This window comes from Dreissena polymorpha, chromosome 3, assembly GCF_020536995.1.
Source record: "Dreissena polymorpha isolate Duluth1 chromosome 3, UMN_Dpol_1.0, whole genome shotgun sequence".
NCBI classification, from domain to species: Eukaryota; Metazoa; Mollusca; class Bivalvia; order Myida; family Dreissenidae; genus Dreissena; species Dreissena polymorpha.
Window position 1 is genome coordinate 123,529,944 of NC_068357.1, and position 17,417 is coordinate 123,547,360.

Consider the following 17,417-nt stretch of genomic DNA (forward strand, 5'->3'; position numbering starts at 1 on the left):
GATGACAATGCCTAGACTGGCGTTTTGTTGTCTGTTATACACAAAGTTCTGTAAAAGTTTAAAGTGTCTTAGCTGATTAGCCTGTATGGACTGCACAAGCTAATCTGGGACAACCCTACACACATGCATAAAGACCAGCTTTCTCAGAACACGGGTGTTTTCGAATGCTCAAAACGCGGTTCTAGTGTACTTAACTTAATTGCTCTCTTTCTCTTCTTTAGGCGACAGTCAAGAAGACGCTGTCCAATTTCCGTCGTACCCACCATGACAGCTGGCACGACCACAAGCTGATGTTTACCGACGACCAACTGGTCACCCTCACTGACCTCCTTGTCTCTCCGAACTACTACGCTTGATGTTGGCCCTGTGTTAGGTAAGACATTTTGAGCCACGTACTGGCAAAAATGGGCTTTATGCATGTTCATTAAGGGTCCTACCAGATTAACCTGTGCCGTCCACACAGGCTTGTCAGGGATTAAAGTTTCTGCCTACACTGAATTTTTGTTTAGAAGTGGTCTCCTTGAACCAAACTTTCCATTAAAGCAGAAAGTGTAATCCTTGATTAGCCTGTGCAGACTGAACATGCTTAACCCTTTGCATGCTGGGAAATTTGTCGTCTGCTTAAATGTCGTCTGCTGAATTTCAAAAATTAGCATTTTCTTTGATTTTTTTTCAAAGAATACTATCAGAATAGCAAACAGTTTGGATCCAGATGAGACGCCACGTTCTGTGGCGTCTCATCTGGATCCAAACTGTTTGCAAAGGCCTTCACAACTCGGTTCCCGCACTGTAAGGGTTATATGAGATGACACTTTATGCAGTATCCGGACAGTCACTCCTACATTACTTTGACACCACAGCCATGGTTCCTACAATTAGATGTGAAACCTTATATATGTTTAAATGTTAATGTATGCTTATTTCCTTTCTGAACATTTGTGTGCATAATATCATAAATACAAGTTAAATAAAGAACATCAAATAAACTTCTAATTTGGTTGTTATGTTTTATTTTGTTTACAAAATTGCCACTTACTACAATAAATGTAGGATTGAATGTCCATGATAAGAATAATGTAGGAACCATTGTCCGGGTTGTCCATGTAACAAAGGAGGGACAGTCTTTTTTGTCACAATAACGTAGAAGCAACTACACTAGACTAGAATTTACACTAGAATTTTTGTTTGTAGTAGTAGATGTTATAAAAGTGCACCATGACATCTCCATGGCATGCCATTATGACCATCCTCCCCAGAATACTTGTTAGTTAGGTTATGGAGATAGTGTGAATACACTTGATGCTCCGTTTTGGTATAAACCTTTAATCTTTTCCTGTGTGAAGCAGTCAGTACCCTGCACTTTGGTTGTATTTCCCATGCCAAAGCTTAGTTTTGAGAGTGGATTGAGCAGTGGATGCGACCTAAAACCTCTGAGTGTTAGCCCCTAAGAGTTACCACTAGAACACTAATCTGCTGTGGAGGTGCTCATGTGCTGGTAGTTTGCACTGTGGCCCACTAGCCCAAAACCCATGGTCAAGTAAAATCTAATTTGGGCAAATCGTAATAACGAAATATTGAAAAGATATTACTGTTTTCAGAAAAATATTGTATTATTCTATCATCTGACTTATTTTTATGACTCCATGAACACCATTACATTTTTGTATATCTGTTGAAACAGATGACCAATACTAAAGTGGACGAGTCCTCAATTAAAGCTTTTATGAAACTTGTGGCTGTTAAGTTGTTGTGTACTTTCCGATGATGATGGGAGTTTCTTTCTTGGTAATGTGTCTGGGTCGTCATTGTTCCTCTATGCATGACCATCATTGTGTCTGGGGGTTCAATGTTCCTCTATGCATGACCATAAACATAGATGTTTTGTGGCAATTTTCATGTTTTTGATGTAACCCTTGGTGTATGGGAAACTGTCCGTTAATGAAATATATGTAAAATGTCTGTTAATGAAATGGTCGAACTGTATGTGGTAATGTAAACCCCTGTGATGTTGTTTATAAATTTTTAAAATAATACCAGTCACCAGGACTTGTGCATGTGCATAAAGTGTAATCCTGGATTAGCCTGTGTATTTTGCACAGGCTAATCAGGGATGACACTTTCCACTTAGACTTGATTTTTGTAAAGACAAGACTTTCTTAGACTGACAAATTCCATAAAGGCTAAAAGAGAAGTCTCTGATCAGCCTCTGCCAACTACACAGGCTTATCTGAAACAACACTACCCACATGCATTACGCACATACTTTAAACCCCATTTTCCCAGAGCGAGGTTCATTTTTTGTATGTTTTTGGAAACATGCCTTATTTATCAGACAAATGTCAGATATATGAGACACTTCAGCTCTATGTGACCAAAAAGGCTGTTGTCATGGGAACCTCCAAGGCTGTGTCTTTTAATTGTTTAGTAGCAAAAACTAGTTATTAAGTAATGCCAGGGAATTGTTATTTTGTCATATATCAATTGTTAGATGATGCTTTGAGAAGTAAATGAACCCAAAATCTCATTGCTATTTTGTCATATATCAATTGTTAGATGATGCTTTGAGAAGTAAATGAACCCAAAATCTCATGGCTATATTGTCATATACCAATTGTTAGATGATGCTTTGAGAAGTAAATGAACCTAAAATCTCATGGCTATTTTGTCATATATCAATTGTTAGATGATGCTTTGAGAAGTAAATGAACCCAAAATTTCATGGCTATTTTGTCATATATGAATTGTTATATAATGCTTTGAGAAGTAAACAACCTCAACATTTAATTATTAACCAAAGCTTTCGAGTCTAATGTCCCTCATTCATACTTTGATTTTGCCACATTTTCTATGTTTTTACCTCAGTAAAAACTCTTTGTCAGCAATCTACATCAGTCCAAACATCCGACATCTCCGTATAATTATTTTCCCCAATATCTCACCCCATTTACGACTCTATTATCACCACTTGTTTCCTAAGAGAATTACACAATAAAAAATGTCCCACAATTCCCTGTGGATGTCCTGGAAGATATGGGCACCCACAGCACAAAGCAAGTTACAAATTCCAGATGGCCAAGTTTTTAGCATTATCAAGGATTCCAGAAATCTGTAGACTTTCAGAGCTGCGTTAATCAAGTGTCTACATGGCATACTGCAGTTTTCCAATTAATGAATTAACCAAACAGGAGCCCTATCTCAGCAATATCAGTGTCTGGTGTATACGCCAGGGGACTTGCTAGGTCTGTTGTATACACCAGGGGACCTTTGGCCGCTGCCATTGTCCTGCGTCCTGCTGTATGCTGTAAATATTTTATAAATACCATATTGATATGAGCCTCTATGAGTTCTGGAAAAGTGGGGCTAATGCATGTTTGTAAAGTGTCATCCCAGATTAGCCTGTGCAGTCCATACAGGCTAATTATGGATGATACTTTCTGTTTTATGAATTTTTGTGTTAAAAGGAAGTCTCATCCAAATGAAAATCAAGCTAAGTGGAAGCTTTAAGTGTCTACCCAGATAAGCCTTTGTGGGGTGTACAGGCTAATCTGGGACAAAACTTGCCTTTGTGGGGTGCACAGGCTAATCTGGGACAAAACTTTATGTACATGCATTAAACCCAAAATGCCCAAGAGCGAAAATTATATAAATGTGTTGACTTGTATAAGGTTGTATAGAATAGGTAAGTGTGGTAATTCAGTGATCATTTTCACCATCACCCAATAATTTCCAAAATGCTGTATCGTAATTGGGACATTGCTTAGCAAACTAAGTATTGTGTATATGGTTACCTCACCTTTTCACCTGCAGACTTAAAATCAAGATGTTGATTATTGCCTGTTGTATTGGCTGTAATTCACAAAAATTCTTAGAGGAATATTAATTGAACATTTGAGATTGAGGTAAAGCTAGAGATTTCTGTTAATAGAAGAATGCAAAATGAAACGTTTAGAACTCAATACTGCTTACAAAGACCTACTGTAGAATGTGAGTAGCGTAGTGTTAGTGAGTTTGATGCCTGTAGTCATCGTTCCCTCACGGGTGCATCAACAGCTTGATCTGAATGAGCCTCACTCTGGGGATACTAGGCTTAATTCATGTACGTAAAGTGTCATCCCAGATTAGCCTGTGCAGTCTACATAGGCTTATCTGGGAAAACACTTTCCACTTTTATGGATTTTTTTTTTTATGTCCCCCACTATAGTAGTGGGGGACATATTGTTTTTGCCCTGTCTGTCTGTCTGTTGGTCTGTCTGTTGGTCTGTTTGCGCCAACTTTAACATTTTGCAATAACTTTTGCTATATTGAAGATAGCAACTTCATATTTGGTATGCATGTGTATCTCATGGAGCTGCACATTTTAAGTGGTGAAAGGTCAAGGTCAAGGTCATCCTTCAAGGTCAGAGGTCAAATATATGTGGCCAAAATCACTCATTTTATGAATACTTTTTTAATATTGAAGATAGCAACTTGATATTTGGCATGCATGTGTATCTCATGGAGCTGCACATTTTGAGTGGTGAAAGGTCAAGGTCATCCTTCAAGGTCAGAGGTCAAATATATGTGGCCCAAATCGCTTATTTTATGAATACTTTTGCAATATTGAAGATAGCAACTTGATATTTGGCATGCATGTGCATCTCATGGAGCTGCACATTTTGAGTGGTGAAAGGTCAAGGTCATCCTTCAAGGTCAGAGGTGAAATATATGTGGCCCAAATCGCTTATTTTATTAATACTTTTGCAATATTGAAGATAGCAACTTGATATTTGGCATGCATGTGTATCTCATGGAGCTGCACATTTTGAGTGGTGAAAGGTCAAGGTCAAGGTCATCCTTCACAAGGTCAAGGTCATCCTACAAGGTCAAACATCATATAGGGGGACATTGTGTTTCACAAACACATCTTGTTTTTAATTAAGTCTCTTCTTAAAAAAATTAGCTTAGGCAGTTTGTGTCATTACTGATTAGCCTGTGTGGACTGCACAGGCTTATCTGGATGACACTTGATGCACATGTGTAAAGCCAGGTTTTCTCAGAACCAGGCTCAGAATGGTCCCAAGCATGGGATGGAAGGTGCCTTTAGTTTATACGAACGTTGACGAGTGACGTCACGCGCACCTGCTAATTGACCCGAGTTTCTACTGGAGGGCAAAAAGCGCATATACAGAAGCTCTATCTCAATATCTATCTCATAGTACTGCCTTGACAAAATCAACGTTTTTGTTGATAATCATGCATAATATCAAATATAATTTTAATTATGATGTCTTAAAAGACATAAGCATGCAAGGAACTTTATTTTTGAATAATATTGTTATTATTTGTTTTTACTTCAAACGAACTCGGGAGTGGAAAACCATTTAAGAGCACATACGGTATATGGATACCACAAAATTTCTCTACTTGCACTTCTTTGCGACCATTTGAAGTTAAAACAAGTCTCAGAAATTGTAATTCTTTCAGAATAAAATAGATTTAATGAACGAAAACAATTGAGGATGAAGACAAACAACAAATAGATAGATTTTATCTTAGCAACATACCTGTATGCATGTAGTAACCTCTATATGTCTAAAAAAACTAACCTTGTTACACATTAAATAAATTTTATCGATTAATGTTATTGATTTATTTAATTGTTACACCAGTTTTGACACTCTGTGTTGCAGCATAGGTGTTAAATTGCACCTTTGTTCATCACAAATCGATTATCTCGTTATGATCGGAGACCGTCCAGACAAAGACAACAGGGTGTCATAAACCAAGGCACATTGGGTCCATGCCATAAACCACATGTTGCAGACGATTGTCTGTTCATTAAACACAATTCACGATACCTCCATGACATCTCTTGGCATTTTGAGAAATCAGTAAAGCCAAATTTTAAAGCAAAAAAGAAAAGTGGCTTCAATAAAATATTTCAACATTACAAAATGACGAAATCTGTCAGAAATGGATTAACAGGAACTAGTGCATTATATTAGCCAGTTAATTGAATCATTATAATACAGTGTTCAATAAATATAATTTTAACATATTGTGCAGTATTACTGCTACGTAATTAAGGGATCCGGCAAATGTAAACTTCGCTAGTACGTGTAAAGATTTTACGTTACTTCAGTGTACACAATACCATCATGAAAAGAAGCTATCACAATATGGTAAAAAATACTTGCGTTAAAGAAATGAAATTTATAATGTGTTTATAATAGAATGCTAGACTTTAAATTATCACTAATTATCACTAGCACGGACTCTAGATGACAATATACGCTCCCTGTCACTAGTAAAGAGATTTCAATATACATGCAAAGACAATTCAATTTGCATAATATGCAGGTTTTTTTCCGCGTTTGTATGATAAAATTTATAAACATTGGCATTCAATGTTAACGAAACGAAAATTTATTGATTGGAAAAGTATATAACCATAACATTTAATTTTTTTATGTATTCCGTTTTTGGCTTTGTTTGATAAATGATTAAATGCACCTCTTACAAGCTGATAAAAAAAAACTATCCATACCACTTATAATTATTATCAAATTAATAAGTGTTTTATTATTTTTGCAATATCATTTATTAAAGTCTTACTATCAGAAACAATAAGGCAATTTCATTGTTTTGTTTTGTGGGATTGTCAGTATTTAGTATTCCCACCACGTTTACTCTGATGCTTATAACTACATTGTTTTTATGAAGAGGGATCGATATATATATGTGAATATACATTTATTGGTACTAAATATAATATATTAGCACTATTTTTTTTAAAGATATTCATTTTTATTTCGCATTTGTTATCAAAATATTGACGAAGCAAAAGCCCTTTATACATGCTTTATGTTACTGTAACCAGTGTTTTTTCCCTCCAGTCAATGCGCATGCTCGGAAATATCGAAATGTAAACAATAACAATTAACGTTCGTATAGCTCAATGTGAAAGTTGACTTGTAAGTTGTTTGTATATTTGCAGGGTATGCAGCCTTCTAGTGTTTCACACACAAGTGCCTGCTGACCAGATACCAGTCTGGTTCCACTTTCAGTGTAGAATGGGAACCAGACAATATTTCTGCAAGAAGCCAGTCTATAAAACTGGTCAGGAACCAGCAGATATTTGGAAACAAATAAGCACGTTGTGTGCTGGAAAACAGCAGATATTTTTGTTAAAAGTAAACCGGCCAAAAAGATGATGCTAGGAAACCAAACGTTTATATTGCACGTAAAGAAACAAACCTTTCCGTTTTTGGAGGGCACCAATAGAATATGTGTGCTGGCAACAACAAGTACAATTAGAGAGTTATTTTTATAGGTAAAGCCTTAGGGCAGTCATATAACAAAGATTGAAGTCTATTTTAGTTGTAATCATGACATCTTTGAAACAACTCAGTTTTAGAAAGTAAACATGGAAAATAATACACTGTTAATTACATTAAAATTTATACAGGTATAAAGTTGTTTTTTTATTATTTTGTAACTTCATTTTGATTGGTATGTCTGAATGTATTTGGTTGATGAATATATAACCCCTGTTGATGATTATATTTGGTAAATTAGTTTGTTAATCAAATTAATTATTTTTCTTTTTTTTAATGTTTAGTCTTTATTTTGCAGTATATCTTATAATGATATTTTAATTTATTTTTGTTACTAATACTTTAAGTCATTTTTTGAATATCTATTTTACGGATGCAAAAGGAAAACACCTTACCTGTAATGGTCAAACACAATTATACGAGTTATATACATAGAAAAGATTCACCAACATTATATATTTTTGATGCATGGTTTATTGTTAAATGATACATAACATTTTATTGTGTAAACTATCTGTTTCTCTTTTTAAACTGCTGGATTTGTGTAATGTGTTCCCGGATAAGCTATAAGGCAGAGTAGGCAAGTGTCTATGGGCCCTGTAAGACAATGACGAAAGAATATTATTTACTACTAGGCCTAATCTAAAGGCTTCATGAAAACAATTATTTTACTTATATCAATGTTATTTTTCGATTAAAGGCTTGACATATTTTTACCAAGTCTGAAATGATAATAATTTATTATTTGCAAAAATGTATTGTTTTGCTGTTGATTTCGTGTTCAATATGTTTACTAGGGGGCTAAGACTGAAGAAAAATTCAACACATTGCTGTTTCATTTTGAGGGCCTGTGGCGTGAGCCCCACAAGTTCACTGCCTATGGGCCTCCCGGGTGCTAATCGGGCACTGGTTCCTATTGTTATTGATAATTGGGATTGTTTTTCTTTTTACGTTTTATGGCTTTAGGATTAGGTTTCCGCTTTTATAACAATTGTGCCTTGTCTGGCCATTGTTTTAAAATGCATTTACCTTATTTAATTTTATATTGCTAACAATCATTGTGGGTTTTATAGCAGGTGTAATACAGGTGCCTACACTGGTGCTGAGATTTGTTTATTCATTATTTGAATAATGCAAAGATATATCTTCAGAATACTTGAGTAAGGTTATTGAAATAAACAGTTGTTAAGTCGTATTGTTCTTTGTTAAAATTTGTTCAAAATTTATTGATAATTATAATCAGTGTAAAATCAGAAAGAAGTGAATTTACTGTACTTGTTTTTCGAAATATACAAGTGTTCATAGGTTGGATCATGCTTGCTGAAACGTTAAATCCATTTCAAACGTTCTTGATTTTGTTAACAATGTTTAAATAAATGTGAATGAATGTCAAATGGTCAAGTGTTCGCTTTTTATCTTGCCCCCAACTGTTCACAAATCCTTGTATTTTATTTCAATTATGTTTATATGATTTGTGAATAATTCTGGGCCAAGTGTGAGGTCGGAATTCCTTGAAACTGGTTTATACCGGTAACGCCTTGCATTGAACTGCTTAATACCGGTAACGCCATGCCTTGAACTGGTTAATAACGGTAACGCCATGCCTTAAACTGTTTAATACCGGTAACGCCATGCCTTAAACTGTTTAATACCGGTAACGCCATGCCTTGAACTGGTTTATACCGGTAACATGATGCAATGAAAGTTCCAAGGTGGTGACCCCAGTTATATTCATTTTTGTCAATTCCCCTTGCGGAAACTCAGCCGCAATATTGCATCAGAGATTGTCCAGAATGTAATTTTGTCATTTATCATGCAGTTTTACAAAAACTCATAAAAAAGACCACCACGAGGAGACGGCGTGTAACATATAAAACCTGCCTCTCTACCTTTAAAACAAGGTATAACCATATTTTGGGTAAAAAGTCAAACTTTTGTGACATGAAATAGCTTGTGCAGACTGAAACCTTGTCATTCATCATGCAATTTCAAAATTACTTAATACCCATTTTCAGTATCATAAGGCAACCTGTTGCGTGAAATGTCCGTTTAACTACCCCAAAGATCAGTCACACTAGATCAAATGTAAACTTTTCCAGCTTGTCTGGACTGCAACTTTTGCCATTTAGTATGCAATTTCAACAACGTAATATAAATGACCATAATGAGATTGCGTATTTCCTGTTACACCCATCTCCCTACCTCAAAGGTCAAAGTCCCACTAAAGGGTTCAAATGTCAAAATCGGTCAAATAAAAGGTTGTCCTGTCTAAATCATTCACCTTGCAATTAAAATGACTACACAAATGGCAACCATGAGAAGACGATGCATGGCATGAACCATCTGTCTCACTACCTAAACATGCAAGGTCAAACATAAAGGTCAAAACAGAGACGTACATGGCGTTATCTACGTCTCTAGTCAAAATTGAATTTGGCCACACAAATAATTTTACCACAAATGCTCACGATGCGGAAAATGAGCCAAGTAAATGTCATGGTCCCAATACAAATTCTATGTGTGTTATAGAGATAGCTAAGACAAAATAACAACAACAGGCCCCATTTTAGACTTTCTGGAAGTATAAAAGTTTCGAAGAAACGTGTATTATGAGAACAACTTATTATAAAACAAATTATTTGCAATCACCCTTAAATGAATATGTCGTTGGAATATCGAATACTTATTACACTACTAAATGAATTTTATTATGGGAATTCCCTTTACACAACATTTGTTTCTAATACGACGTAGACACTGTGTAACATAACAGCCCTGTTATTGTTTATTCTTATAGCGTAAATATTATGTTATAAATTAATTAACACTATGATAGAAATCTAATTACTGATATATATTTATAATATGATAGGAATTTATAAATAAATTAAATTATCATAACTGTATGTTTAATGATATGACAAAATCATGTATGCATATCAGAAATTAAATAGATGTTTGAATAATGTAAGAAAATGTTAAAGTAAAATAACTGTTATAATTAATGATACATCTTATATCATAATGATAAGTGTTCAGAACAGCAAGTAGAAACTAGTTCAAAACAATTGAAGGTTTATTAATCCTTGCATTCATGGAGGAGTTAACTAAGTAAACAAGTTGGAAAGTCAAATATAATATATTTAGATAGGGGAATCGAGAGACCATATATTTAACAAAGCATTCAATTAACGAAAGTGTCAACATATTGACATAGGATTGTTATTACCTCATATAGTCATTGGAATAGGCCAGATGAAAGGGTCACCAAAAAGCCTTATTTGCATAGGTCATACAATGTATTGCACCGGGAAACGTAACGTTAAAACTTTATATCATCACAACGTAATTAAATTTTGGAGTATTCGACAAGCATGTAAATACATGAATTAATTGGTTTCTCGAGTACAGTTAGCAATTCAACCAATCAACAATAAGCACATGAAGAAACGGGCACTAATGACCAATCGAAGTTATAAGGGGTTTTTATGCAAATTAACCTGTAGACAAAATGTAGATGTTTGGTCAGAATTAAGCAATAGATTATGCGGTTAGATTTGTCACGTTTTCTTGACGTGGCGGCCATGTTGGCCGCCGCGCGGTAAAATTGTATTTCACGAACATTAGCAAGCGTTGTATTAGAAAATATTCAACAGAAATAAATCGCGATGAAAACAGAAATGAACTTTGTTTGTTACTGTGTGTTCACCACGAATAATGTGTAATTACGTTACTACTGTAAAAGATACAATAAGAATTGATGACAATAAATAAACAATAATCTTCTAGCAAGACGTTTTACTCACGAATTAGGTAGTCATAAAGACAGCACTATTGACCTGCACTTCGGTGTTAATGCATTACTTTTTACTCAGGTATCCTTACCTTATATTAATTATTTTCCCTTAGTTGTTCGCAAGCGAACAACTAAAAACTGCAAATATAAGATAGCATGTTTCGTTACGCTGATTGACTCAATTGATTTACTCAAACGCGATTTAATAACAATTAGTTGCATGCAATGTGCACACTAATTTATTTCCCATATTTTGCAAAATATCAGTGGACGTTTCGAAAATTTGTTCAGTGTACACAACGGAATCTGCAAGTGTAACATATTATACATACATGCTTAAGTAATTGAATATCTACTGAACAGAAGAAATATTGTGTACAACATTTCCGTATACAGTCCGATAAACACGATGGTAAATTAAGCACGACGGACAATACAATTCAGTTTGTATACTTTAAAGAAATGTTTACCTTCATATAATATTTATGCCCCGGATCGAGTGATCGGGGGTATATTATTTTTGGCCAGTCTGTCATTGTATGTGTCTGTCATTCTGTCCCAAAACTTTAACCTTTGTCATAACTTTTGCAATATTAAAGATAGCAACTTGATATTTGGCACGCATGTGTATCTCATGGAGCTGCACATTTTGAGTGGTGAAAGGTCAAGGTCATCCTTCAAGGTCAAATATATGGCTTCAAAGCGGCGATGTAGGGGGCATTGTGTTTCTGACAAACACATATCTTGTTAATCAGTCGGTTCAACGATACCTCACCACTCAAAACGGAAAGGCAGCTAAATGCGATACAAACCAAATGCGCGTAAGCATCAGACAAATATTTAAAAGAAAATAATGGTCATACTTGTTTTTTTTAGCATTTGGTTTATTGAATTCTACCTGTACTTTGGAACACAATAATACATATTCGATATTTCTCTCACGAACGCTTGTATCCAGTACGGAAGCAGGGTCCGCGATCAGTTCCCTGAAACGCCTTGTTCTCAAAGCTCAGATCGCTGCTCTCTACGGGATGCGCTGTGCCAACGCTGTTTCTACAATACCGGTCAATGTTTGAGGTTGTGTCTGGCATTTCGACCGGCAGCCACGAATGTTCGCAGACGGCAATTTCGTACGAATATCTTCGCGCGATTTTCTTTCCCGCGTGAAAGGCGTTTGAAAGCACGAGTGAATCGTTATCGCTGCGATTCCTAGCATCATGAACAGTATTTCGCCGTGGTGCTGCCTGTAACGTCGACTTGAACGCACCAGTCAGGTTGCTTTGTCTATTTAAAATGGTCCCCGCATTCGTAACATCATCAGTGGACTTATTAACGAAAGTCGGATTGTATTCACCCATCATATCAATAAAGGGAAAGGCTTCGTTTGACTCTGACAGATGCACTCTACTGGTCGAGGCAGAGGTTGAAGGCATGAAGGACTGGGTGCGCTGTTCTCTTCTGCTGTCAGATGGCGTCTGCTTGTCCTCGATACTCACAGGGTCTGCCACGTGACATGTGTCTGCGGTCTGCTGCCTGCGCGCTGCTATCCGTTCCTTGATGCGGCGCCTGTCTCTGGAAATACAATTCTCAAGTTAGTTTCGCTTAACACATTCGTGAAGGTTAATTTTATCTTATCTTAGCAGAACATAACAGGCAATGTCTCAGTTGAACTTAACATCACGTTACGAGGTACTCTTACATCAAACCAAATGACCCAACATCGCGAGGACATTCCCCCACTTTTACCCTTCTGTATAAGAACAATTTAGTAAAGTTACAGTCGCCTCTGTATCTCAACTATCGTTGCTCTGTATTATAGTTGTAATGTTTCTGTAAACGCTCTTTGTTAGTATTTCAGAAAACGTAAGCTGAGCTCTCTAACAATCAAATGCAATATATCCGTCGTTGACAATAATAATTGTTTTCTAACTTATCGAATGAAGTAAATTATGACAAATATGACTCGTGTAAACCTTGTGAAATAGATATTTATCTAATGTTAATTTATCTAACTATTATTCATTATAATTTCCTTTTTATGTTACTGACATTAGTCTGTGGTCTTTCTAGACAATATAAATTGATATTATTGTTGCTGATGATGCTGTGCAACATGACGAACGGCTCCAATTGTTCTTAATAGTTTGAGGAGGGGGGGGGGTAATAATATTTAATAAAAACTATGATAAAATAATCTGAGATATTTATGCTATGCACAGAAGTCTGTCTCTTTTTACAATACTTAAAAATATCATATTGCTATCTTATAGTTCATAATATTTCCAATTTTGTCATTTTCAAAGAGCATACATGCCAATAATACGTTCGCACTAGTATATGTCAATATGTTGATGAATCAACTTCATGCTTCATTTTGAATAATTTTACTCATAAATTTACTTTAAAACTATGGTAATAAAAATATTACTAGATGCTAAATTAATCAGAAAATTTATGAATGTCACCGATTGAACAGATCCAAAAATGTATCGCACAATAGGCATGATTTTCATTAAGTAAATTATGTCAGGTATTGATGCAATCGATTTACCAACCCATCAAAGAATAGCATTATTTGACTTCCTTGTTTCCCCAAACATAAAGTATGCTCTGAAATATGGGGCTTCCATAAAGCAAAATACATTAAATTAATACACACTATATCTTTAAGATCACTTCTTGGAGAAAAAATCTACAAACTCATCCGCACTCTACTGAAAACTCGGTAGGATCCCTTTTATATGGGTCGCCAAATTCACGCGCTAAATATTGGTATAAATTTATCAATTTACATAACGATCACATTGTAAAAAAGTGTATAACATTTTAAAGAGAGATACGCTAAGAAACAGAGTTCATGACAAAAAATGGGTATCAAATAGAAGGGAATGTCTCGTAACTAACGGTTTTGGTAAAATTTGGAATAGAGAAAATTTAGATTGAACTCGCTCTGGAAAATGATAAAAGGCGAATTATAGAAAGTTATCATTAAACCTGGCATTTCGACGTAAACGCATCATATAAATATAAAACATAATACTCAAATTATAGCCATTCAAGAAAAGAAATACAGATTTGCTCTTGCAAGATACACGAATGAATGAATGAACAAGCATGCCGATCCTGGTACATGAACCAAATTGAGCCGGCCGATCCTGTTACATGAACCAACAGAATGCCATCTTTACTTGTTTGCCCAATGTATAAGGAGTTCAGAATAAAATACTTTAAATCTTATTTCTTTCACCGGCTTACCCTAAATAAATTCGAAAATATCGGCTTATATAATATCGCCAAATTTATAATGATAAGAAATAAAGAAAAGACACTTAATAATTTACACGTTATATACTTTACTATTATGAATCCAACTCACTTTTCATTTACGTCAACTATCTGTTTAATGTGTCACAATTGCCTTTATAGTTAGCATTGTAATGTGTCACTATTGCCTTTATAGTTAGCATTGTAATGTAATGTGTCACTATTGCCTTTATAGTTAGCATTGTAATGTAATGTGTCACTATTGCCTTTATAGTTAGCATTGTTATGTAATGTGTCACTATTGCCTTTATAGTTAGCATTGTAATGTAATGTGTCACTATTGCCTTTATAGTTAGCATTGTAATGCTGATTACCTTCTTGTTGTGTGTTCGGTTGACTATGTATTTCTCCATATCGATGTTATGTACATGTGTATTGTGCGTTGACATTTCATAATGCTAATGCAATACATTTAAGACTTTTACTTGGACTGAATTCAACAAAACTTTGTCAACATAATTGTAAACTGCTTCCAAATAAAACAATAAACATTTACAAACTCGTCAGAAAATAGTCACCAGAACTCGGTATAAAACATTTTATCACGTGACGGATTTGGAATCCTTTGGTGTAAGAGTTGTTTGAATGATTAAGGAGTGATCTGTGGCCTTTTCACTATTTGGTGAATTGACAAAATAAATGAAAAAAGTTCCAGATTCGTAAATGATAATTGTAGTTATGATATTTGCGAAAAAACAGTAATACTGAACATTTACCATGCTCTAAAATATCCATTATATGCATCTTTTGATGATTTAAAAACCTGAAAATTACAGATCACGGCTTATATCTATAATATACACGTGTGACCCACCTGACGGCCTTGATTGCGCTTATTGCGCACGTGAGCACGAATATGGCGCCGAACATTGCTCCCAGCACGAGGCCTGTGGTGCCCTCCATCAACGCCATGACGGAACGCCGGAAGTACCGCTGTACGTAGATGTCTACCAGGAAAATCAACCAGGACAAAGGTGTCGTACTAGATGTTTTGATTACTCTTCTACAGTCAATTCATTTCTCCGGGATTTCACAAGATAAGCCGTAGATTGTATTGATGTCTCAAGGGAAAAGCACGAGCACAAATGTGTTCAAACCACTGTTCTTAAAAAGTGAAACAATTTTATTAGCGCTTCCTGTCGACAACCAAGCATAATATATATAATATAATAATAACATACTTTTTACGATACGTTTTGTTCATATGAACAGCAGCATTTCAAGTTTGTGTCACCTAGGAATAACATTTACTGGCCTTTCATACCAATAACTGTCTTGGGACCTTATAATACCCACTAAACATGCATATCTATTGCATGTCACGTGTTAGCGGTGTTCGTACGGCTTCAGCGTTCATTTGTAATTAGTAATCTCCACGTTTCAAATGGTCAGCTAACGTGTGACACATGAAAGGCTGACAATGGTTGTCACGTGATTGTTTTACACGTATAAGAATCCACTAGAGTAAACGTATATCCGTCCAGCACCACTGTGATTGGATCACACCGCAAAATTATATATTAAACACACACAAAAAACACACAGACGCGCGCGAATTGCGAAGTATTTTAAACGCACGTTATAAGTTCTTAACTTGTCGAAAAACGCGGTTGGAAACCAATTGGAAGGTGAACCAACACAAATACAAGTTGCGACAAAAATAAGTCAGCTTTCTTCGCAAAATTCCTGGTGCAAGAGCATGCTTACAACTAAATCATAATTATGTGTCACGCATTATCAAGTCTATCAAACACGTGTATCCGGAAACGCCGAGGAGCTTTCGACAAACACGATATGCATTATCGCCCGTGTCTAAAAGCATTCCGGCATCAGGTACAATTTGCAGGGATTATCATCGTATTTTGTCAGTTTCCCCGCTATAATTTGAGCATCGTTTTGGGAAAACTGCATGTGTACATAGTGTCGTCCGAACAGGCTAATCAAGCACGAAACTTTCCGCCTAGACCGCATTTTCGTTTAGAAGAGACTTCCTTTAAACGAAAAATTCCATAACAGCGAAAAGTGTCGCCACTTATTTCGGACTACAAGGCTCATCTGGGAAGCCCAGTGTTCCCAGAAAAGGGCTCACATTTTACAAAATCTGAAGAATTGTATGCGTCTAAAGAGTAAACAAGATCAGCCCACAGAGCAAACAAATGTATCACATGACATCCTAATATATTAAAATGTGTTGGTGTAACTAAGTCTTAAATGATAAAATAAAATCGTTTAAATTACATTATTAATTACGTAATAATTTACCACACGCACCCGTACATTTTCTAATGACAATAATATCCTTATTTTTTAATCAAAATATGTTTTCTTATTTTATTCTCAGGATCGTGTGAAATATTCTGCAATACATTATAGCTAGAAATTGTTAAAAAAACGCACTTCCTACTGTTTTCGCCGCTAACAAACTTCACGCACGTATTCTCACACTAACATAAATCAGTTTTTCACGACTTGCAATCCTTAACTGCCTGGGTTATCGCTCCTCAATTCGTCAATATTGTATATTACTTATTCACAGGCTATTAACTGTGATTTTCACTTTTTTCTTTGTTATTATTACATTATTTCACAATCGTCGCAAACGAACGCAACACGTCTAAGCATAAGTTCAGCGTATAACGAAGATATGTCTCGATAGCACGCCAATATTCCGATTCATGATCATGGCGCATGTGCGTTTACGATCCGGTTGTTATGGAGGCTGACTTTCTGCCACGTAATTGTGTCATTCTGTCAAGTCATTCTGGACTCATATATTACATCGTTGTAAACAATAGTCATGGCGACATTCGTGTTCTAGAACGTTGTCAATGGTCACACTGATGGTGGTATTCTAAATCGTAGAAAAAAATACATAAAATGTTTATGCTGAGGGTAATTCGGCGTGACGTATACGAGATTGAAGATATAAACAGTCAAATTAAGTATCGTTTACTAGATTGTAATTAGAAGTGATACTGAGA

At 35.5% G+C, this 17,417-nt stretch overlaps 2 protein-coding genes across 2 annotated transcripts in view; one reads left to right on the forward strand and one right to left on the reverse strand.

Moving 5' to 3' along the window:
* Positions 1 to 8,710, forward strand: part of LOC127871295 (proteasome activator complex subunit 4A-like) — a 134,547-nt gene extending 125,837 nt beyond the window's left edge. The window contains exons 46-47 of the mRNA XM_052414061.1: positions 222 to 373; positions 6,977 to 8,710. Of these exons, the coding sequence (XP_052270021.1) occupies positions 222 to 356 (135 nt within the window). The 3' untranslated portion in view covers positions 357 to 373; positions 6,977 to 8,710. The remainder of the gene's footprint in view (positions 1 to 221; positions 374 to 6,976) is intronic.
* Positions 8,711 to 11,975: 3,265 nt separating this feature from the next.
* LOC127871304 (uncharacterized) lies at positions 11,976 to 17,184 on the reverse strand. The gene is made up of 2 exons (XM_052414085.1): positions 15,251 to 17,184; positions 11,976 to 12,684 (listed from the first exon to the last, which is right to left on the reverse strand). The coding sequence occupies exons 1-2, from the start codon at positions 15,346 to 15,348 to the stop codon at positions 12,051 to 12,053; spliced, it is 732 nt and encodes a 243-aa protein (XP_052270045.1). The 5' UTR covers positions 15,349 to 17,184; the 3' UTR covers positions 11,976 to 12,050.
* Positions 17,185 to 17,417: the final 233 nt, after the last annotated feature.